This window comes from Python bivittatus, unplaced genomic scaffold (genome assembly GCF_059951505.1).
Source record: "Python bivittatus isolate LINGU-HERP-01145 unplaced genomic scaffold, Pbiv_v1 ctg000020_np1212, whole genome shotgun sequence".
NCBI lineage: Eukaryota > Metazoa > Chordata > Lepidosauria > Squamata > Pythonidae > Python > Python bivittatus.
In genome coordinates, this window is record NW_028277030.1 from 72,458,665 (window position 1) to 72,481,559 (window position 22,895).

General features: G+C 39.0%; 2 protein-coding genes across 2 annotated transcripts in view; one reads left to right on the forward strand and one right to left on the reverse strand.

Moving 5' to 3' along the window:
• Positions 1–22,895, forward strand: part of ECT2L (epithelial cell transforming 2 like) — a 46,715-nt gene that overhangs the window by 18,504 nt on the left and 5,316 nt on the right. Inside the window, exons 9-20 of the mRNA XM_007423529.3 lie at positions 771–899; positions 2,260–2,352; positions 3,068–3,250; positions 4,837–4,940; positions 6,764–6,886; positions 7,631–7,842; positions 10,982–11,129; positions 13,699–13,772; positions 15,083–15,239; positions 17,537–17,602; positions 19,649–19,734; positions 21,647–21,819. Coding sequence (XP_007423591.1) covers positions 771–899; positions 2,260–2,352; positions 3,068–3,250; positions 4,837–4,940; positions 6,764–6,886; positions 7,631–7,842; positions 10,982–11,129; positions 13,699–13,772; positions 15,083–15,239; positions 17,537–17,602; positions 19,649–19,734; positions 21,647–21,819 — 1,548 coding nt within the window. The remainder of the gene's footprint in view (positions 1–770; positions 900–2,259; positions 2,353–3,067; positions 3,251–4,836; positions 4,941–6,763; positions 6,887–7,630; positions 7,843–10,981; positions 11,130–13,698; positions 13,773–15,082; positions 15,240–17,536; positions 17,603–19,648; positions 19,735–21,646; positions 21,820–22,895) is intronic.
• REPS1 (RALBP1 associated Eps domain containing 1) overlaps positions 21,877–22,895 on the reverse strand; it is a 61,014-nt gene continuing 59,995 nt past the window's right edge. Inside the window, exon 21 of the mRNA XM_088141503.1 lies at positions 21,877–22,889. The gene's annotated coding sequence lies outside the window, so the exon portion shown is untranslated. The remainder of the gene's footprint in view (positions 22,890–22,895) is intronic.

Here is a 22,895-nt window from a genome sequence, read left to right on the forward strand (position 1 = left end):
AACAAGATTTCATATAGAAGTCTAATTTGCCTTTCCTCAGTCTTAAGTTTTATTAGATTTTAATACTTCTTTTAAAACTCAATAACATAGAATGATCCTGATAAAATAAAAGAATGTTTGGGAAAGTAGGAGAGAAAGAGAGCATTAGACCAGGATAAAACACAAAGAAAAGGATTTTTTTCCCCTACTAGCCCAAGATTTAAAAACGTACAAAACTCAATTGAATATGCTGAGTGTAACAAGAGATCTTTGCCCTGAACAATGGGAATAGTCTTTATATATCATCATCTATGCAGATGGAAATTTGCAAAGGAAGAAAGGTTTTGACTAGTTCCTGCCTCAGTTTGATTAGAATCTAAAAATATACACAAAGAGGAGCAAGAAGAGGGAAACAGGATAATTCTTACACAGTTCCTATACTAGGAAAAGATGATTGTGACTCTAAGCTAATGGGATAGGCTTCAACTCATTAGTGCCACAGTGATGCTGTGCCCATCTTACAACTTCTTAAAAAAATAATAATAGCCATAGGAGTTTGTGCAGCTGAATGAGTAAAGACAGGAAAATCAGAGTCTGGCATGTCTGGCATACATCTTCTAGGAAGAGGTCTGGCAGAGTCTGGCGTACATCTTCTAGGAAAAAAAATGGAATTGGTGCAAACTTCCTGATGAGGTATAATAGTAGAATCTTTTTATTGTCCAAGGCAGTTGGGACAATAAATATTGTCCATTCACCTTAAATGCATCCTTTCTTTGCTTAATTGTATCTAGGTTATAAAATCAACACTCAAAATCTTCTTAAACCTGAGGTGAGAGAGTTTTGGAAGTACTTAAAAAGTTGCATTGTCTCTCCAGAAGAAGGTGGAAGCATAGACCTCTTTGTTCCTCTGGCGGCTTCAGGTCAGTCCAACTTGCCACTCAGAAAGGTTGGCATCTTTCCCTTTGTTTCCAGTAGGCCTAATCAGAAAGGAAACCCTTTTGACTTGCTTGGGCTTCAAAGAAGCTGCCAGATGTTACGCAACAGTGAATTATGTGGCTACAAACTATGGATGTCTTTGCTTCTTTCCTCTTCCTTTTCCTTTTGTGTTGTGCCTTTTAGATATTAGCCAGAAAGTGGGGGTTATAGCCACTTACTCATGCTTTCAAGTCATTTCCACTGTATAACCGGGGCCATACGCAGGTCAAAAAAGTCAAGATGTTGGCTGTAACCATTTGATTGAAGCCCCAAACCTTTTGTGTATATGTGAGTGTGTTGTGATTGCCAACTTTTTTGCCCCCTCCCCCCAGATACCCCTGAGTCTAGCTTCATTTAATTTAAGCTTCTCCTGGACAAACACTTGTGCTATCCTCGGTTGTATCAGAATTGGCCATCAAGGGCCAAAGACCCAAAGTATGGTTTGTGCATCACTTTCTTTTCCCTTTCAGATTAAAAAAGAAAGAAGTCTTCAGTGATAGGAAAAATGTCTAGAAATCTAATTTTCTGTTATCCCCTAGCTTTCTCCTCCATCCATTTATAGGAAGAGTCTTTATCACCCTGTGAAATAATAAAAAATTATCATGGACCATTTATAGAGAATCTCATCCCACCTGCTAACCTCCATATTGTTATCATACAAGATGGAGCTCTGTGATACAGGCTCAGAGTCAAAAGAAATAGCACAAAAGGATAATAAAATATCAGGAGTGAAGAGAAAACAAAAGGCACACACTTATTAGAACAGTATTCTATCGTATAGTGCAGTATTAATGCAGCATCAGGGGTTGTGCAATATGGAATGTGAAGGTTGTGGAAGGTTGTGTTATATGTGTTTTATGTGTGTTATGTGTTTTATGTGTTTTATGGTTTTTATATTTTTAAAGCTGCACTGGGGTGGCATTAATTTCGTTGTACAAGTTGTACAATGACAATAAAGATTTCTATTCTATTCTATTCCAAGTAATTTTTTTCCATGATGGGACATAGCACAGGATCTCACTGTGAATATACTCTAGAAGCGGGTAGGGATGCTGTGAGATCACATAACTGGTAAAGGACAGATCTCCTTTGCCTTGTTCTTTCAGACAGGCAATAAAGTTAAATTGGGAAAAAAGTAACACCATATTTCTTGTAGACTACTGATTGCTCAATACAGAGGATGTGTTCTCCTACCTCCAGGAGGAAGAGGCACCTGGATTAATCCACGCTTAGGCTGATGTTCATTTTAGTGTTGTGCAAATGCTACATTCTACATTTTAAAAGATTACTGTAATCATTTTTCAGAGGCAGGAAAAGAGATCCTTTTTCAACTGACTCGTCTAACTGGGGCATTATTCAGGACTCCTACTGGAATAGCAACTGGGTCTTATCAGCACAGTAAGTGGAGAAAATTCCTACATACCTGGGAAGATCTACATCAGTTATTTGACTGCTAGCCATATTTTAAATCAGCTACATCCCATCTCATTTTCCCCAAAGCTGTTGGGCCCAAGCGGAAGCCTCAGCAGAATAAATATATACCTTAGATTTTTAAGGGATGGGATTGCTGATAGATTGCAAGTGAGCAATGACACTTGTTGGCAAAGAACTGCTGCCAACCAGAAACTGCTGTATCAAGTTTAAAGAATCAGTGATCTGACTTGGCACAATAAACAGTTGCAAACAGTATTTTGTAATGGAATCCTCAAAGAATCCAAACAAGTAGCAGCAGGTTCTTCTAGATCTCCTTAGCAATACAAAGAGGACAATTAAAATTGCTGGATCAACTATAAAATGCCATTGTAAAGCAACTCTGTCTGTTTGTTTATGCATGTGTGCTCTCACATGTTACCAAACTGCAGGATGTCTAAGCAATAGGTTTTGAACAGGGGAAAGAAATAAATTTAACCACCTCTTTTATATACAGCATTGCTTTATTTTCCAGGGATTTTTAATATAGGAAACAAAATAAACAGTTTCTTATCTGATAGCATTATTAGCTCTCCCCAAAAGTCTTAGCTATTCTGTTTTTCTCATCTGTATAAACATTGTCTTGGGACTAGAACATAAGGAATAGTCCATGGGCAGGAAAATGACTTTTGTATTATTACAGTCCTCAGTGAATGGCTGGGAAATCAGAAAGCAAGCTCTCCTCCATCCCTCTACCTCAATGAAGTAAAAGTGCAGATATGGCTCAGATTCACCGAGCTATTGGAAGAGGCACTGAATGTGGTCAGGAAAAAGCTGAGTCCATACTTTTCTGATTTGCAGAAGAACATGGCTGGCAAAATTCTTGGTAATTTTTCTCATTCTGGCCTTCTATGTATATCTGAAATAAGAATTCCATTGCACATTGTAGAATTTTTGCCAGTGCAATAAATACATCCCTCCTTAGCAGTGGTGCTTAGTTTTTTTATTACAAAGATAGATGATCTTTTCTGGCCTGGGGCTGCACATTATATACGTGGGGATTTTTTGTGGGGTTTTCTTTTGTATGTGTGCGTGCATGCCTTCAAGTCAGTGTTAACTCCTGACAACTGACTGGACACGTCCCTGCAGTTTTGTTGGCAAGGTTTTTCAGAAGTGGTTTGCCATTGCCTTCTTTCTAGGGCTGAGAGAGAGTGGCTGGCCCAAAGTCACCCAGCTGGCTTCGTACCTCAGATGGGATTAAAACTCAGAGTCTCCCGGTTTCTAGCCTGAAGCCTTAACCATTACACGAAACTGGCTCTCTCTATTTGTGTAAAGTCTTCTTATTGTTCAGCTTGCTTCCCATTCATATACAGTCAGGACCAGTAATATTGGAACAAGGATAACTGTTTTGGCATTTGACCTCTGAACACCATCACATTGAAGTTGAAAGGAAACATATCCAGATGGGAGTGAAGTCAGGACTTTCAGCTGTAATTCAAGGGGTTTGACAAAAGTGGGGCACTAACCATTCAGGAAGTACAGCCAGTGGCATACACACATCCCCATTGTTGGTGGCTCATAAGTAATGGAATGAATGGCTCACAAGCAGTTGTATGGCCAGGTGTGGCCTGTTTCCTGGGTACCCCATGACCAATCAAGCAGATAAAAGGCCTGGAGGTGGTTCTGAGTGTTACATTTGCATTTGGTAGCTGTTCACTGGAACTCTCAACATGAGGTCCAAAGAGGTGTCCATGCGAGTGAAGGAGGCCATCATTAGGCTGAGAAAACAAAATAAACCCATCAGAGAGATAGCAAAAACATTGGGAGTGGCCAATACAACAGTTTGGAACATCCTGAAAAAGAAGGATTTAACTGGCAAGCTCAGCAACAGCAAAAGGCCTGGAAGGCCACGGAAGACAACTAAAGTGGATGACTGCAGAATTCTGCTCATGGTGAAGAGGAACCCTTTCACAACATCTAGCCAGGTCAAGAACGCTGTTGAGGAGGTAGGCCTGTCATTGTCATCATCTACAGTCAAGAGACAGCTTTATGTATGTAAATACAGAGGCCTCACAACGAGGTGCAAACCCCTTGAATTACAGCTGAAAGTCCTGACTTCACTCCCATCTGGGTGTGTTTCCTTTCAACTTCAGTGTGGTGGTGTACAGAGGCCAAATGCCAAAACAGTTACCCTTATTCCAATATTTCTGGTCCTGACTATACTCATCAGGTTCAATCCTGCTTAGCTGTGTGCAGTTAGCTAGATTTGGCTAGATGCTGCCATCTAGCTCTGAGTGTTTGTGTGTGTGCGTGCGCATACGCATACGCAAGTAACTGGGTAATCAAAGTATACAAAATAATTTAGTTTACAAAGGGATTTCCTACTGCTGTCCCCCTTTTTTTTAAAAAAACCATGTAATGATTAGATGGCAAGCCTGTGGCATCATAAAGTAACTAACATTTCATATACAGGTCAAATTATGTTTAATGCTGTGAGTTGGTCCAACATTCAAGACAACCAAGGAATAATCCAGGCTTTGGCTAATGGATTAGTTGAACTCTCAAGAGGAAATCACGTATGATAAGTGTAATCTTTTAAAGTATATTAAATTAAATTGCAATGTCATCAGTTTTGACTTCAGGAGTTATTTGGTGTCCTTCCATTGGCATCATTGTGCTATCCTTAAGACAGTTTGGTGGGTGCTCCCCATTGCGGGGAAAGAGAGGTAATATTTTTATTTTATTTTATTTTATTTGTCAAATTTGTATAGCTACCCATCTCACAAATAAGTGACTCTGGGCAGCATACAACAAGACTAAAAAACAGTTAAATTAATAAATAGTAAACAATTATCATCATCATTATTAAAAAACTATAAAACTAAAACTAAAAACTAAAAAAGACTAAATACTGAGTGAAGAGATGTTAATAATAGTGGAGCCACCTCAATAATTCACCAATCCCCTGGCGTCCCCAGGCCTGATGGCATAACCAGGTTTTGAGGGACCTTCAGAAGGTCAAAAGTGATGAAGCCAGCCTCCCTTGGGGGGGGGAGGGTATTCCATAAAGCGGGTGCCACAACAGAAATGGACCTGGACCTAGGACCCGCCTAGGACCTGCCAAATGAAGCTCCCTAGCTGACAGGACCTGCAGCATGCCCTCTCTGCTGGATCTGGTGGTGGCCCTGAAAGGCAGGAGCCAAAACCCTGGCTCTGTGCTATCCCTAAGTTGGCCCCCCACTGCAATCCCCTAGCAGTACTGTTTCTTGTATCTTAGATATGTTCCTGATCAGCATTTGGGATAAATCTCCCTGTGAATTTGCTTATTAGTCCCATCCTGCCCCTTTTCCTTAAAGCTTCTAGGGGGACGTAAGCAGAACAGGAAAAGCCTGGCAGCATCTTGGTTTACAGGCCAAGGGACTGATTATGGCATCCATTTTAGTAGACCAGAAGTCACTATCTCAGATCTATCAAGCGTTTCTTCCAGTTGTCTTCATAAGTTGATCCTACATAGAAAGGTATAAAGGACTGTGTTTCCTGACTTCACATAGGACACTGTGGTGCTCCAGTACCATGGCATTTATGCACTTAGTGCCATAGCTACAGAGCAACACCTATACACAGCTGTATGTGGAAAGAGAGCAGAACACATTGTCTTCTTTTTTGCACTTATCTGTATTTTTAGAGAAGGTTTTACTTCTCTCAAGACTTAAGACACAACAGTGATAAGCAGGAAAATGATTAGAAATGCTGGGAGTTATATTTTTTGACACAATGCAGGAAGCTTTAATTAAGCTAATGAAAAAGAATTATCTTTATCAGGCAACCAACCAAAAATGTGCTTTCCTGTCCCTGTGTCCTTGTAAAGGTGAATATGATGCCCCATTACAGTCTGCTTGAGAACAGTCATTCTCAACTGTTGTTGCTTTTAGATCAAATTGTCACCAATATCCTACTTGCACAGAAGGAAGCTGTCACAAAGAAAGCAACCTTAAACTGCTGGATGAAGCTGACCTGCAATACATTTCTCCAAGCACATGGAGATCCTTCACATCAGTGTTGCCTGTGCATGGTAGCCACTATTCTGAGCACGTGGCAGTGAAGTATCAACATAATCGTGTTGTTGATTACATGTTTTCACTGCCTTTCTTTGCATATATGTTGGGAGAACATATTCAAGATGAATTTGAATATGAGAAGTATAAAATTTGAGAAGTATAGAATCAAGCCATAAAATGCTATTCTAATACAGTCTGGACATAATTCATTGAAGTGGAAGGAAGTGGTTGGAACATAATCTGTGCTTCCTCTCTTACTAGTTGACGTGGCAATGGCTGTGTCTGCAGGAAAGGAAACAATGGACATATTCTCTTAAGCATTTATCTGTATGGTTCCTTAGGAAAACCCCTTGGAATTTCTATCATCTTTCCTGATGAAGAAATGTAATAAGAATGGAGAACCTGGAAACCAGGATTTCTTGACTGAAAGCACTTCAGAAACATGGCTTGATGTGCTACCTAAGGTACAAAAGAATCAAGTGTTTGGTTTGCACTAATCCTGTAATGTCCTAGTTTCTCCTTATTCTGTTCCAAATGTTTGGGTTTTTTTGACAAAGTTAAACAGCTTGATTAAAGATAAGTGGTTTGTCATGAGATTTTAGGTCTTTTAATGGATCATTACTTGATGTTTTTATTGAGACGCCATCGTTAGAATTATTTTAGATCCTAGTTTTGAAAGAAAAGCAATATATAATTTTATTAAAAAGAATAAAAAGAATAATTCTGCTTCAGAATTCACAAAATGGAGCTCATGTATAATATATACATTTCCAGCATGGAAACTTTAATGATTAAAGTGGCCTATTTTAACTGGTGCTGTGCAAAACAAAGTTGTTTCAATAGCTCTTGCAAACAAACATCTAAATGTGAAATAGCATATTGAAATCTTCAGATCAGTTGGGCTAATCTTGAGGTAGCACTGTGAAATGAATGAAGTGTATTATGAGAACAAGTAACCAGCAGTACTATGCATTTCTATTCAACAGTAAAGCCTAGTAAGGCTTAATTCCAGGTAAACATATGTAGGGCTGAATCTGAAGAGGCTTTTGAAATAATAGCAACATGTATGAATCTCTTTAGGGCTGGATATATGAAAAGGAGCCTCTAAGTTGCATAACCAAAAATCAGTACACCACATCAAGTGTTAGATGGTTAAAATAAGCACAATTTTTTTTGAAAAAAAAGTTTTCTGTCTCTTTGATGTTTAGACAGATAAACCCGAAGATGTGATAGAGAAGCGCCAAAGCTTTGCTAGAGAGCTTCTTCTAAGTGAGAGAAACTATGTGCACATTCTGGAAATTGTGAAAGATGTCTATGTTAAGCCACTAGAAGCAGCACTGGCATCCCATCAGGCCATCCTAAGTGATATAAGTATTCAGCTCATCTTCTCTGATGTCTTGGACATTTTACAAGTAAACAGGTATATTTCACTGACTATTTTGAACCATTCAATATAAAAGCTTACAGAGATAAAACAAAACAATTACTAGCTCTAGTTCTAAAAATTGCCCAGGTGTTTGGGATATAATAATTTGAAATGACTGGTAGACTTCCAGTACAGTTAACTTCTTTCTAGTCTGGATTGTTGATAGATAGATAGATAGATAGATAGATAGATAGATAGATAGATAGATAGATAGATAGATAGATAGAGACAGACCAACTGACCGACCTTTGAGTCAGTGTTGACCTGGTGACTGCTTGGACAGTTCCTTGCAGTTTTCTTGGCAAGGTTTTTCAGAATTGGTTTGCCATTGCCTGCTTCCTGGGGCTGAGAGAGAGTGACTGGCCCAAGGTCCCCAGCTGGCTTTGTGTCTCAGGCAGAACTAGAACTCATGGTCTCCCAGTTTCTAGCCTAATGCCTTAACCACTACATCAAACTGGATCTCTCTCTTCCGGTACAGTTAATTTCTTTCTAATCTGGATTGTTAAGGAGTCATAAATAAGAATCACAGATAGAACACGTCTCCAAGTGTTTGTTTTCAGTGAAAAACAGCATAGGAAGCTGGACATTTCAGATCAGGAGCAACTGCATCAACTCCCAAATCAGAGAAGGTAGTAGGGGCACTATTTTCTGTACTGGTCAGATCCCATCCCTATCGCTGGTTCCAGTTTTGAGCACCTTCATTTCTGAACACTTTAAGAACAATTCAGAGAAATTGGGATAGTATAGAGAAGTTCACGAAGGATGATTAGGAGTCTGGAAACTAAGATTTGTGCAAAACACGTTGGTACAAGTGTAGGATCCCTCCTTGCAGTACTGAAGCAGTCATATCCTTTGGAAGGCTTGGTACAGCTACCTTGAGGGCTTTCTCAGGTCATCACCACACATACAGGCACTTCGCTTTCAGCAGCAGTCCCAGCACTGCAGGAATGTGTCTGTTCAAGCAAATAACCTGAGAAAGCAAGACATCAGTGCAGCCACACTGACCTTTGGCAGGGTTGCCTCAACATTTTAAAAAGGAATGCTTCACTTGCATCAATATTCTTCACAAAGTGGCCTTTCTAAATGGTTTGCATAGCTTAGTAACTAGGTTTTATGTGGATATCTGGTTATGAAAGCACTTTTCAAATACTTGGAGGGTTGACACACACACACACAAAAGTCAAAGGCTGTTCTCATCTTAGAGTGTAGACAGAAAGGTGGATTCCAACTGAACATAGAATAAACTTCCTAATGGTAAAGAGCAGGTCAACACTAGAACCAATAAGGGAGATGGTGAGCTCCCCTTCCCTGTGGATAGCTAGCTGTTAGTGATGCTTTAATCTGGATTTCTGCACTGAGTATGAGGTTGGGTTCAGTAGTCCATTTAAATGGTCCTTCGAACCCTAGAATTCTATGGTTTGGTAATGAAATGTCTCTTTTTTCCCCCACGGTGGGTGGCAAAGCAGTGAGGCATTACAATGTTTAGGAGAAAAATTTGGGAAAAGTTAAGCAGCTCTCCTCTCTTTCATAAATTGGCTGGCAGAAGTTTTCCCAGATTTTAGGCTGGAGTCTCTCCCATCCTACCTGGAGATATCAAGAAGAGGGTATTTGATTGCTCTGGACTCATTCAAGGCATGTGCATTGCCATTTGTTCTGGACCTATTAATCCTTCTTCAGGTGCACCACCATCTGACACAATGTCTTCTGAAACCCTCCATGAATTATTCTTGTGCTTTTTTTGTAGTGAACATTTGTGGTTCATTCTGGTATACAATGGCAACTGAACTGAATAGGATAACACGTACGGATTATAGTAGGAAAATGTTTCCAATATACCCTTTGCCATTCCCTGATAGAAATAACGAAACTGGTTAAAGAAAACAGCTAGATAATAGGACAAGAAAGCATGGGAAAGTTCAGAAGAGGATAAATGTGAAAAAGAGGCAAGTCACCAAGATAAAGAAGCAAGTATAAAAGAGCAAATTTAATCTTAGGTTCATGTATTGAGCTTAAAATATTTAATACTGGTCTCATTATAAAGTATCTTTCAATTGTGGTTTTGTGCCACCTGAGACTACAGGATCAAATAGGACACTAGCTATAATTATTGTGGAGGTAAGCATCCAGTGGTGAATATACAGGTTCCCATATGAGAAGAGGCTAACAAAAAGACCACATACTTTATTGTGTTGGTATTATTTCTCTGGCAGGTAACTTTCACTGTGCTATTGTTCTAAAAAAATATTTAAGTCAAGCTTATCTCCTAGTGATTTCACAGACATATATGTATATGTCCTGTATATTCTTGACAACAGTACATAAGTGCTTGGCCACTGCTTTCTTCCAAGATGGGTTTGGTTTTTTTCCAGTTCCCAATCTCGCCTACAGCCCTGGGATTTCTTAGTTCCCCCTTCTGGCATTCAGGCCTGACTCTGCTTAGGCTGGCCAGGTGCTGCTGGCTGATGTAATGTCAGCTATTATAGACAAGTCTGGATTGGCAAGCATTCCATTCATGCAGGTGATTTAACAAAATTTCCCAGAGGTAACTGCCTGAACGCTTAGATGTATTTTTTAAAAAATGCAGGTCAGGTAAAGTATCAAATTTGCTAAAGGCTATAGAAAGCTGACATACTTGTTTATATATAGGTGGCTCTAATATATAATCACCTAAAATGACTCTAGATGTATGGAATCACTTGGTATAAGGTAGGCTGCAATAACCGGACACGGTGGATCTTCTTAGTGAAATATGCACAGAATAGCAGTAATTAGAAGGACGGACTATTTTTCAAGGGACAGACCATATGCTACTCTTCTCTGCTTCCTCAGATTTCTACTTGGATACCTATATGCTGAAATTATCCTCTAGGAATAGAGCAAGTTATGGTTGGGCAACTGAATATTAAACTTACCTGTGATCAATTAATATTTGGTCAATAATCTTCTGTAGTCTTCCTGGGTTTCTCTTCTGCTAGAGTAGAGACAGACACATTAATGTATCCAAGGTAAGCCAAGGGGGAGGGAGATGATGCCTTCGATGTGGAAGCATAAAGTTGTTATCACCAGCTGTTCCAACTTGTCTGCAGCCAGATAGAAAGATAGAAACACCCTTCTATGTCTGTTCCAAATACAGGTGCTTTTTAGCTGAGTTAACACGAAGGCTTAATGAATGGAGCCCTGCCCAAAACTTAGGAGACATATTCATTAAGTTGGGCCAGCAATTTCAAACATATGCAAACTTTTTCAACAACTATACAGTAATTCTGAAAACTATAGACAAGGTAAGAGTACACCAATCTCCCGCGATCTGGCTTATTCTTCTCTATGGGTTTAGGAGACTCTTGCTAATTCATTTAAAATGCACGAAGGGCATTTTCCTTTTACAACTTTCAAATGGTGCCAGTGATGGAAGCCTTTGGGTTTGGCTAGCATGCATACAACAGGTTTAACTGGAATTCTCCTCATCTCAACGGAGCCAGAAAATAAGTATGAAGCAGCCTGTGATCATGCCTGGAGGATTTTCAGATTCCTCCTCCTTGAGGCCAGCATGCATTATGGCAAAAGGTTATTGCTACTGAGTTATTTGTTTCTTTGTAGTCTGTTCATTTCTAACCTGAGAGCAGTGTTAGTTTTTTCCCTGTGATTCACTTCATCTTTCTGGACTAACATTACTTCCTTCTTCTCATTCATTACCTATTTTACCTACCTACCTCATTACCTACCTGAGTCAGTTTTGGGAATTAGTGAGGTGGCTTCCTTATTTTAAACATTCTTTTATTCTCTGTTTTATTTTGCTTTTTATATTTTTAATGTATTTATTGACTGTTTTTAGCTGTGTTGTATGCCGCCCATATTTGCCTGTGGTGAGATGGGTGGCTATATAGATTGGTTTAATAAATAATAATACATTTCATAAAGTGATTTTAATCAATTTTACTGTGTAGCCCTCCTCCCTGTTTTTGCATAGCTGTGATCTCTTTAGCCTGGTATAAGCCAACTGCTATTCATCGTGGCATTTCAATTTCACACAGTATCAAATGGATGAAAGGACAATTTTGGCAGGCTGGTTTCAGATTTATCTCTAGAATTGACACTTGGATTGTTTTAGCTATATGGGATATCAATTTACACAATAGTATAATGTGAACAATATCTGCCATATCAGATGCTTAATCAGGATTGTAAAGTCTTGTCCTTATTCATGTCTGTGAATTGGATGGCCTTAACGTTAACTCATTGAACAGCTCAAACTAGGTTAAATGTTGGCAACAAATCTGCCAGCTGAAATCTGTTTTTATTGCATAAAAAGAAGTATGTGTTCATTCAAATCATAATCATACACATCCATGGGCTGGGGCACAAATTACAGTTTAATGTCCATCAAGTTGGCACAAAGGTACATGCAAACCATGGTTTATGGCAGTGGACTTTTTTTCTTATCTGGTCTGCCTACCCAGAGAGTTCCTAAACCAGCCTTCTCCAACCCAACTTAGAAAATGTTAAACTTCAGTTCTCATCATTGTGTTGATGGGGATTGATGGGCTTTATAATCCAACACCTCTGGGCGTGGATTGTTGGAGGGTGTAGTTCTTATCCAAAAATTGAGGGACGCATATCATTGTACAAAACTCTAAGGGGGGAAAAAGGTGCACAAATAGATACTTTCCTCAAAATGTGTTGGGAAGTCCATTAAGGCAGCTGTCTGAATACATTTTCTGCTGCAGCTCCCTTTAGCAATTCTTAACACGTGTTTGATGTTACCTTCTCTTACTGATTGTCAAAACAAATTTTCCTTTAATGAAACAGTCTTGACCTGTAGCAGATACACATGCTTCTAATTAACACTCGTAACAACATGATATCCTTTGGACAGAAAGCATTTTATGAACTGCCTGGCCAAGGAAGCGAAGAGTTATGCTGTGACAGAGTGCTGATAGATTGGGGTAATGTGAAATGATTTCTGCTTTAGCAAAGCTGAAGGGTGCCCACATGTTGTTCCTGGAAAATAAAGCTCAAGTCAGGCAGAGACAAGCTGAGTCCCACCTTCACATGTACATGAAAGTTCCCCACTGCTTCAGGTTTCCATGCTGTATTTGGAGAGATGGCGTGTATCTCCAGAGGGACTCAGAGAAGAGTGGGCTTGATTGTCATTCTTCACAAGCTCAGTTGAACAAGTTAAATGTTGGCAACAAATCTGCCAGCTGAAATACATCTGTTTTTATTACATAAAAAGAAGTATGTGTTCATTCAAATCATTATCAATCATATTCATTCAAATCATTCAATCCATGAGTGCATTGCTTGAAACTTTCAACCAATAGTAACTAGATACTAAAAACATGTTTACATTTATATTCTATATTCAGTTCTCTACAGTACAGAACTGTTTTAAGTTGTTAGGTATGATGAACTAGAAATTTATCTGTTCCTGTTATCCACTGGTATATTCTTCGGTTTGTATAATGATGTACTTCTCATTTTTGTTCTGAGACCTACTTAGAATAATGAAAATTTAAAATAAGAGACACGAAAGTATGAATTCATCCATACTTACAGTTATATTGTACACCAGGTGACCTGCCTTCATTTGAGTCCTTGTTTTTTTCACCACCATATCCCTGAAGAGAGATTTAGTATAACACACTTTCCTTGATGGGTCTTGGATGCTAAACTTCTAACATGTGATCGAATGATGTGAGAGCTGAGTTTAGAGACAGCTCTAGATTCTAATGCAGCACTTTTAGAAACTGGCAGTATCCACAATACTTCCCCCCCTCCCCTGAAACACAAATTGGCCGATTTCATATATAATCCGGTCATCCTGATAATCCAAACCTCTTGTTTCCACAGTGCCGAGAAACGATTCCAGTATTCCGTGCTTTCCTGAAGAGACATGATCGGACTGTTGTTACCACCATGAGAAGGTAACCCTGCACTTTCACACATGGAAAGGATTGTCATAGCCTGGGAGCAAAACAATTGGCACATCTATATGCTACTAAAATTCTTGTATCTGTTTGTAACCTTCAGTTGGGTGAATGGTGCATCATAGGGCAACAATTTTTGAACTAAGGTACCTCAAATGGGCTAACTTATAGAATGCATCCAAAATCCAGGACCTATTATTCCTGTGGGACTGAAATTTGGCAAAGTTTGGCTGCTTCAGCGCCACTGCGGTCAGCCGCAGTCATGTGATTGTCATTTCCAACACTCCCTGACAGCTTCCCACAAGTCAGTGGGGAAGCCACCAGGAAGTCTAAACTCGATTGTGATTGCTGATGCTCCCTGCCAGCTTCTCTCAAGCAAAGTTAGTGGGGAAGCTGGGAGGAAGTTGCAAGTCCAAAGCCAGCAGGCAGGTAAGTGGCTGCTGCTGGGTGGGGGAGAGAGTGAGGGGGTGCGCAAGAGGTGCAGTGAGGCTGCATGGGGAGGGTGTGTGGGGATGTGTGAGAGGTCCAGTGTGGGGGGTGTCTGAGGGGGGGTGAGTGTCAGGGAGGGTGTTTGAGGGTGCGGGTCCAGGAGGGTGTGGGTGGTGTGGCACAGGTTGGGGAGGGTGTGTGAGGGTGTGGCTTGAGGAAGGTCACAAGGGTATGTCACAGGTCACCGAGGGTGTGTGGGGGTCGAGAAGGGTGTGTGGGGAGGGAGGGAGGGAGGGAGGGAGGGAGGGAGGGAGGAAGGAAGGAAGGAAGGAAGGAAGGAAGGAAGGAAGGAAGGAAGGAAGGAAGGAAGGAAGGAAGGAAGGAAGGAAGGAAGGAAGATTTCTGACACTTCCTGCCAGCTTCCCACAAGGAAAGTCAATGAGGAAGCCAGCAAGAAGTTGGAAGTTGCTCCTGCTCTCCCTGCTTTTTTGCCTGCCCATGGCCATTCTATTTAAAGCAAGGAAATATCTGAAACATGAATCCAGTGGGTCACAGGTTGTCTGATATCTTTTATTTATGAAATGTGCATATCTGGTGTTGTGGTCTTTTAAAGTTGTGATGATGGCAGCACTGAACATTAGAGCAATCTTCATTGTAAAGTAAAATATAGTAATGTATCCAGCATTCAGATCATAGCAATCTGTACAGCATCAGATTTTATAGATAAGATTCTAGAGAGTTAAATGGGTTGTAGTTCCTACCAAATGGGTTAGTTGACTTAGCTCTACATTTTAAATCTCGTGGCAATTTGTTTTAACCACTGTGCTTATCTGCTATTTTTCTAATCAAAATATTAAGTGTATGTGTTTGCTGTGTAGCTTACAAGAACTTCTGCTGTGCCCTGCTAAGAGGGTCGAAGAATACATCACTCTCCTCTGTGCTCTTAGACTTTACACTCCTCAAGAACACACTGACCATGAAGACTTGACTACTGCAATTAAGCAAATGAATCAACACAAGGATTATATAGATCAGGTCTGTTCTACATTTGTTTCAGCAGGATGATTATTTTGCAGCCTTTTAGTTGAATGAGATTTATTGTATACTGCATGCAATAGTATAATTATCCCAATTTAGATCGTGACTGGAAAATAGGAGTTCCTCCTCCTCCTCCTCCTCCTCCTCCTCCTCCTCTAATGAAGTGGGGCTCCCACAGTTTCAATCACATTCAGAGCTGCTGTAAGTTGCAGAAGGAAAAGCATACAGGCACAAAATAACTGTATGGTATTTCCTTTGTGGCTAATAGGAGTTCAAAGTAGCAAGCTATGCTGAGAAATTCCAGTCACAGCTGTTCCATTTCACATCTTTGCAGACCCTTCCAGATGTGCCCATATTCAAGTTTAGACATACAGTAACCAGAGAGAGCTTTTTCAAGCAATGGGACTAGCCTGCAGAATTCCTATCACAGGGAGAATTAGTTAGTACCAACTTCTACTCTTTAGAACATTCTCCCACCCATTAAATAGGTGATAGACTAGGTTTATCTCTATGTGTTTGTTAATGGCTGATCTGTCAGAATGCCAGGCTTCTGAGAATTCTCTTGCATTGTGGGATTTGTCTTGATCTAAAATGGTTACAGTTTCCCACTTGAATTTGTGATTAAATGTGTGTATGTGTTAGATTAAAATAAAACATGATTAAAATTTAAAATTAAAGAACATTCGTCATGTCTTCTGACTGCTAACTGGTGTTCATGCACAGTATGTGTTCTGTTAATCCTCTCCTTGTTTGTCCTACATGGTGGCTTTCGCAGTCTTCTCACTTGTTTGTTGTAAATAATTCCATTCTGTATGCTTAGGTTGTTGCATCTTTGGGTTTGCTTAAGATACTTGGAGAGATTTCGTTGGTTTGGGGCCACTCTAATGTCTAGCAGTTGAAGTAATCTGCTGATGGGAAAAGAATTCTTTTATGCAGCTTTTCTTGTTGGCAGTTGGATTGTCACTTTGGTAGTGCAATTCTTGGTTTGTATGTGTTGTTTTTTGAGATACATGCCATTGTTTCCTCTGCTGATAAGAATATCTAGGAAGTGTAGTTTTTTAATGTTCAAGATGTTATTGATTGTGTTGTGTGTGTTCTCTATGTTACCTTTTTTGATTATGACAAATGCTTTGTACACATAACAGAATCTATATTTTGGATTGTATGTGTGGGAGGGAAGTTGCTTCCCAAAGTTGCATGATGGTTTTTGCTATGAATCCTGAGATAGGTGATTCCCATAAGGGTTCCTCTGATTAGTTTGTTCTGTATATCTGTTCATCAGACTGAAAGTAAGTCCACAGGGAAAGGTCCTTAAGTTTCATGATTCTATGTATTAAAATGTTTGTATGCTTGGCTAGGTTTGGTGCTTTATATAATAAGGCCTCAATGGATTCTTTTGGATCCAGGGGTGTGTAGAGTGTTGTGACATAAAATAAGGGAATTATTTCATCTTCCTCAATTGTTAAGCCTTTGATTTTCTGCAGATACTGTAATGGTGAATTAATAATATGTTCATTCCTATTTATGTAATTCCCAAGTTTTTTGGTGAGTTCTTGGCTAGGTTGTATGTTGGGGTTTCTGGTAGCAACACAATTAGATGGGTACCATGTCTGGTTTGCCTATTTTTGGGCATCTATAAAAACATGGAGGGATGGGTCCACAACTTTTCATATGCTATTGTCCTTTTTTTGCAAGCTGTCCTCTCTTACCTATGTCATTGAGAGTTTTCTTGGTTTGCTTATCCAGTTTCTGTTTTGGGTTTGCATATTTGTATTCTGTGATAGATCTATGACTGCCCAATAAATGCAGTACATGTATAAATGCTCAGTTGTTCTGCTGGTACACTTTCTTCATGCAGCTGTTAATTTTTACCTAGGGAGTCTACCATGTAAGTCATAAATCATCAGAACTGTCTGAAGGCAATCTGCTCCCACAGAAGTTTAGTTAGGTGTTCTAGTTTTATGCAAGTATTTTCAGACAGGTGACGTTTTATATGAATATTGAAATGATTGTGTATGAGGGGAATTAGATTTTCTTAGCAGACAGTAATTTGAGCTGATCCATCTCAGAAAAAAAATGCTTTGAGGGATGATAAAACAGAGCTGGTCCTCAAGATTTAAGCCAAATATATATGACTGATTCACTGTGCTAAATTTGACTTCATAAAAAAAAAAAAAAACTTAAAGTATAACATTTTAAAAGAATGTCTTCTTACATTATGTAGCACAGCCCTCTAAAACTTGTGAAAATAGATCCCTTGCACCAACTTGCTTTCCATATATTAAATTTTCTAGCTGAAACTGAATGTGGGCAGAAACGATCAGCTATTGAGTACACAAAGGCTCATCCAAGGAGGTCCTGTAAGTACTCAGCTTTGTTTATATGAACCGAAGTGCACAGCAAGTGCATGGCATTTATGTGTAATAAAGTCAGAAGATGTTTCCATAGGATGAGTTTCATGTGCTCAACAATAAATGGCAAAGAGAAAACTAATAGATTTACTAAAAATCAAAGAAATGTGTTTTGGGAGAATGACTAAGAAAAGCAAGTGCCTTTTATGAATGAGGAAGTCTGACTGGAAAAGTATTAAAAAGTGCCATATGGGAATGTGTCAATTACAGGACAGTGTGTACAAAGCAATAAAACCATGAAAATAAATGAAAACTTATAGCAAGTAGAACATAGTGGCTGAGGTATTAGACTTGAACTAGGCTCAAATCCCACTTAAGCAAAGAACTCATTGGGTAACTTTTGCTAGTTGCTGTTTTTCAGCCTGTTCTACCCTATAGGACTGATATGGGGGGGGAAATTCAGAAGATTCCTACACACACTTCCTCCAGAGAAAAAAGAGGGATATTTATGTATTTTATAACATTTATAGACCAGAAGGGTAGAATCATAGTGATATATTCTGATGCTGTGCTGTACAGGTGATAACCAGCTCTTTGAATTGAGTCTGGAAGCCTACTGCAACCAATGAAGCAAATTCATTATTGTACCTCGTTGTGTTATTCTATGGTAACTAGTGTCCTTGACTAGTAATAAGGTTTCTGTAGCTTTTGAGTCATCTTCAAAGGCAGCCCCATGTTGAGTGCATCATGATAGCTCAGCTGCAAGGTGGTCTGGGTGTGAGTTACTGACACCAAATCATTGTGGGTAAGTAGAGCTACAACTGTTGTGTCAACCAAAGCTGAGAGACAAGTCCCCTTGCTACAGCTGCCACCTGCTGATTTAGCAGGAGTTGTCAACACAGGAAGATCCTTCCCCAACCCTACTCAAGGATCAGCTTATTCTGGGAGATCATGATCCCAGCAAGAGCCACTCAGTTCGATGTTAACAACCCTGATGTTGATAAACACATGTAGCTTCATATTGTTAGGGTTTAGATTTTGTTAGGGTTTAGTTTGAATCTGTTTCTCCCTATTCCAGACCCTAACTATTTCCAGACACCAGTTCAAGATCTCCATAGCATCTCCAGCTTGGTCTGAGCTGGCAGTGTTATCAGCATGTTAATATTAATATGGATGATTCTCCCAGGTCATGCAGGAACAAACTAAACCCTATGGCACCTTGAATTGGAGCATCCAAAAGTTTGACCAAAGTTCCTGCCTTACCACTGACTGAACTGCCCACTCAAGTAAGAGTAGAACAATCATAACTGTTCCTCCCATTCCCAACCTTCACAGATGGTCCAGAAAAATGTGACAGTTGATGGTTTCAAAAGCTGCCAAGAGGTCAAAGACGAGTAAGATGGGTACATTTCTCCCCATCCAAGTCTTGACAGAGATCATCTGCTGGAGCAACCAATAATGTTGTTGCAACCAATGCAGTCAGGGTTCAAACTGAAAAAGATCCAGATAATCTATTATCTCTAGGATCCCATGAAAATGAATCACCACCATATTCTCCCCCAAAAAGATAGGATGAAAATGATCAAATCTGGATGGATCAAGAAATGACCTATTTAGGAGAAGATGAACCACTGTCTCCTTCAAGGCTGGTAGCATCACAGCTTCTGTCAACAAGCATTTGTTGAAGATCTGGTTGTGCCACTGGACCCGGGGGCTGGAATATGTGAGAGAGCCCATGAATGGTTGTATTGTTGGATCAGATTGTTTTTTACCTTGGCATCCATTTACATATTTATTGGAGTGTTGTTATTTTATGTTTTTTAATTGCTGTTTGCTACCCATAGTCACGATGTTGAGATGGGTGACCATATAGATTGAAATAAATGCATAAAATAAAGAGTAAACAGAATCTTGATCAATATGGCAAAAAGTATTCTTGATGTTTAAACATTTTAGAAGTCTGTGATTTATAAAAATTGCAATCAAATGCAAAGTACTATAATAATGAAGCAATTTTGTAACAGTCTGCATAATTTTTAATGTTCTAATTCACAGCAGTTACTGAAACCCAGTAGATATCTAATTATGGTGCAAGATGTGGCCCAGCTAAATTGTTCTCAGAGAATGAATATGCCATTCAGGTAAATGTATCATTAGAAATATTAAGGGATAATATAAACAAAATGTAGAGTAGCTTTATACAAATGCCCCTCCATTTGTTTTTTTAAGGCTTTCTTCTTTCTAAATGGAGACCCTACAGATAATAAATGCTAAATGGTGTTGAATTATTTACTGTGTAAATAATGTGTGTCATGTTGCATACCTTCCTTTTTAGATTGCAATAAATTCTTTGCTTAAAAAAATAGTATAATCTAAACATAAACATAAACACACCTGTATAAACACACCTGTAAAGCCCTACAGTATTTATTTTTGAGACTCCTTATCCATAGAGATTCTGCCCACCCAATCCAAGGGCACAGAGAATGCCCGCACAGATAGCTGAAGGTCCCAATCCCTCAAGGGGTCCTGAAAGGGGGCATTCTCTTTAGGGGCCCCTAAAGAGCAGCTTGCCCCCTAAGGCAAGGGTAGCTTCCATTCTCCTGTCCTTCTGGAAGGTCATAAGAACATGGCTGATCTGGAAACCCTTGGGACTTGAGTGCGGTACAGCTCCTGGCTCCAGAAATATTAATCCTAATTTAAACTCTAGTCTTCTATTGTATTTCTCTTGTTGTATATTACTGTTACTAATGCATTAGCTGCAGCTATTGCTTAGAGTAATCTTGACTGAAATGGTTTATACACTTATAAATAAAAAGATAAAAAATAAATGTAAGATGACAATAATACAATTGAAAATAAAATAACTATATCATTGGGCAAAACCTTATGGACAATCGTGCCACTAACATTTGTCACTCCAAAAATGTACAACAAATCAGCATTTTTAATAAGGTTCTCACTGTCTGAACTTTGAGTTTGAACAGCTAAGGAAATATTTTAATTGGATAAAGTTAGTTAACTTTTGTATTTTACTGTATCAGTCCAAAGTATTTTGTGTTTCTAGCACTTTCCAACACTGAACAATCCATTTAACTAAGCTGTTAATATAAACCAGAGAACTTTAGACTCCCCTGCTTCTTTTAAAATAACACACAGGTAGCTTTAGGATTTGGGGGCAGCTGATAAAGCTGCCTGGATATGATACACAGACTCATGCATACCTATGATCAACATATCTAACAATATTGTGTTCTTCACCTTAAGTCTTTAATGATTAGCAAATTATTCATCTTGTCAACATGAATAGTCTTCTGTGATTGAGCTAGCACTGTGTGAAAACAGTGCCATGAGAATGGGGACAGATGAGCATTTATAACTTTTTAAAATGTACAAGTATTTTAAAAGGTTTCAAAGATGATAGAATCTTCTTGTGTAAAACAAGGAAATAAAAGCAGAGCACATGCGGCATTGTTTCTGGATATGTTCTTCCATATTTAAGATTTAAGTCATTTATATAATTCAGAGGTGCTTAGACTTTGCAATACTGTCAATCCCTAAGATAATAGAAGTCTATGTGTTGCTTGAACCATGAATAAAACTAGTGATTAGGATTTGGGTTGGGCAATAAATAAATATACTTGGTTTTAATAATTAAAAACCCTTGACACTTTGCAAAATAAAACTTTTTCATTGAAAATACTAAAAGAAGACTGTATGAGGTTTGGAAACATCAGCTGTATATCACCTAAATACAAAGAAATATTGAAATATATCTACCTAAACCGAATTCTCGAAATATTATTTTCCATAGCAGTAGCTAAAGATTCTTAGGACATACCATAGTAAAAAATGGGCACACTGAAATAGTGTTATACTGTACTTCTCAAGGTATAGACTTTTTCTTTTTTAATACACTTTTAATCCATTTTCACTATAATACTTTTAAAGAAAGCTTACTACATCTGAATATTCTCCTGTGATTAAGTTAGATTACTTATAAATTGATTACATTAACACGTTAATGAAACTAATCTTCTTTCAATTTTTCAGGTTGTATGAACATACCCACGATCTTAGACTTTTTCTGTTCAATGACATCCTTGTTATTTCACAACGCAGCATCTCTTATAAGCCCTTTGAACGAATCCCCAAAGTTACTTATCAGTTTTTGGCTACAATAATGCTTCATCAGCTCCAGACTGAAGATATTCCAGATTCTAAATGTATGCTTTTTCATTACCCTAAAATAGCACAAAAGTTGAATGCATTCTTAGAATTTTTTTTAAAATATGTTTTTAATTAAAACAGTAACATTGTTACAAATCTCACGGACATTGATTGCCTGCAATTTTCTTGGCAAGATTTTCAGATGTACTTTGCCCTTGCCTTCTTTCTAGGGCTGAGAAAGAGGGACTGGCCCAAGGTTGTCTAGCTGGCTTTGTGCCTAAAGTGGGATTAGAATTCCCAGTCTTCCAGTTTCTAGCCTGGTGCCTTAACCACTACACGAAATTGGCTCTCTCTTCTTTGTAACATACAACACTGCTTTTGAAAGTGGTTCTTGAATTTTTTTAATTTTATTTTTAATGTAGCAGGAGAAGCTCCTGTTTTAGTGATCTCCAGCCCAATACTCCAATGGGTATGCAATTTCTGAAGTGAAGTTTTTCACATGAAACAAACTGGGAATTTGAGCATCTGCAGGAGGGGCGGGTGGTGGTGATAAAAAAAGAGCAAAATGGTGGATGTGACAGTGTGATTGAAACTCCACTCCTTTGTATACATGTCTGATGTTGATGCATGTACAAAAGGGATGGGGCTTTGGTCATGCTTCCATGATGGCCATCTTGACTTGTTTTTACTCCTCCCCCCACCCCTTGCAGGCACTGCTGATTGAGACTTAGGTGGTGTCTCTTTGGTCAATGAAGAATGGAGCTGGCAGGAGATGCTTAATTCCTTGAAAGGCAGAGATGAGGATTACAGAAGCTGTAACCTTTTGGAAAGGGAGGACGTGATAATATTTTGAGTGGATAAAAAAAGTAACAAGTTATATTACATTCACGAGGATACAATATAAATGAGCAGAACTGTTCTGTAGGAATCCTTGTCAAAAGCTTTTGTGAAGAAAATGGAATGGGGTTTCCTGCTTTACTCCTCGTTGACCAGAAAGACCTAAGTCCAGTTTTGGCTTCTCCATCAGCAGTGTAGTAGAGGTCATGGGAAGAGGTGTTAGCATGTAGTTGCTAGGAATTCCAGTCCCCTCACTTTCCTCCTCCTGTGGCTGTTCTTTTTCTTCCCCCTGTTG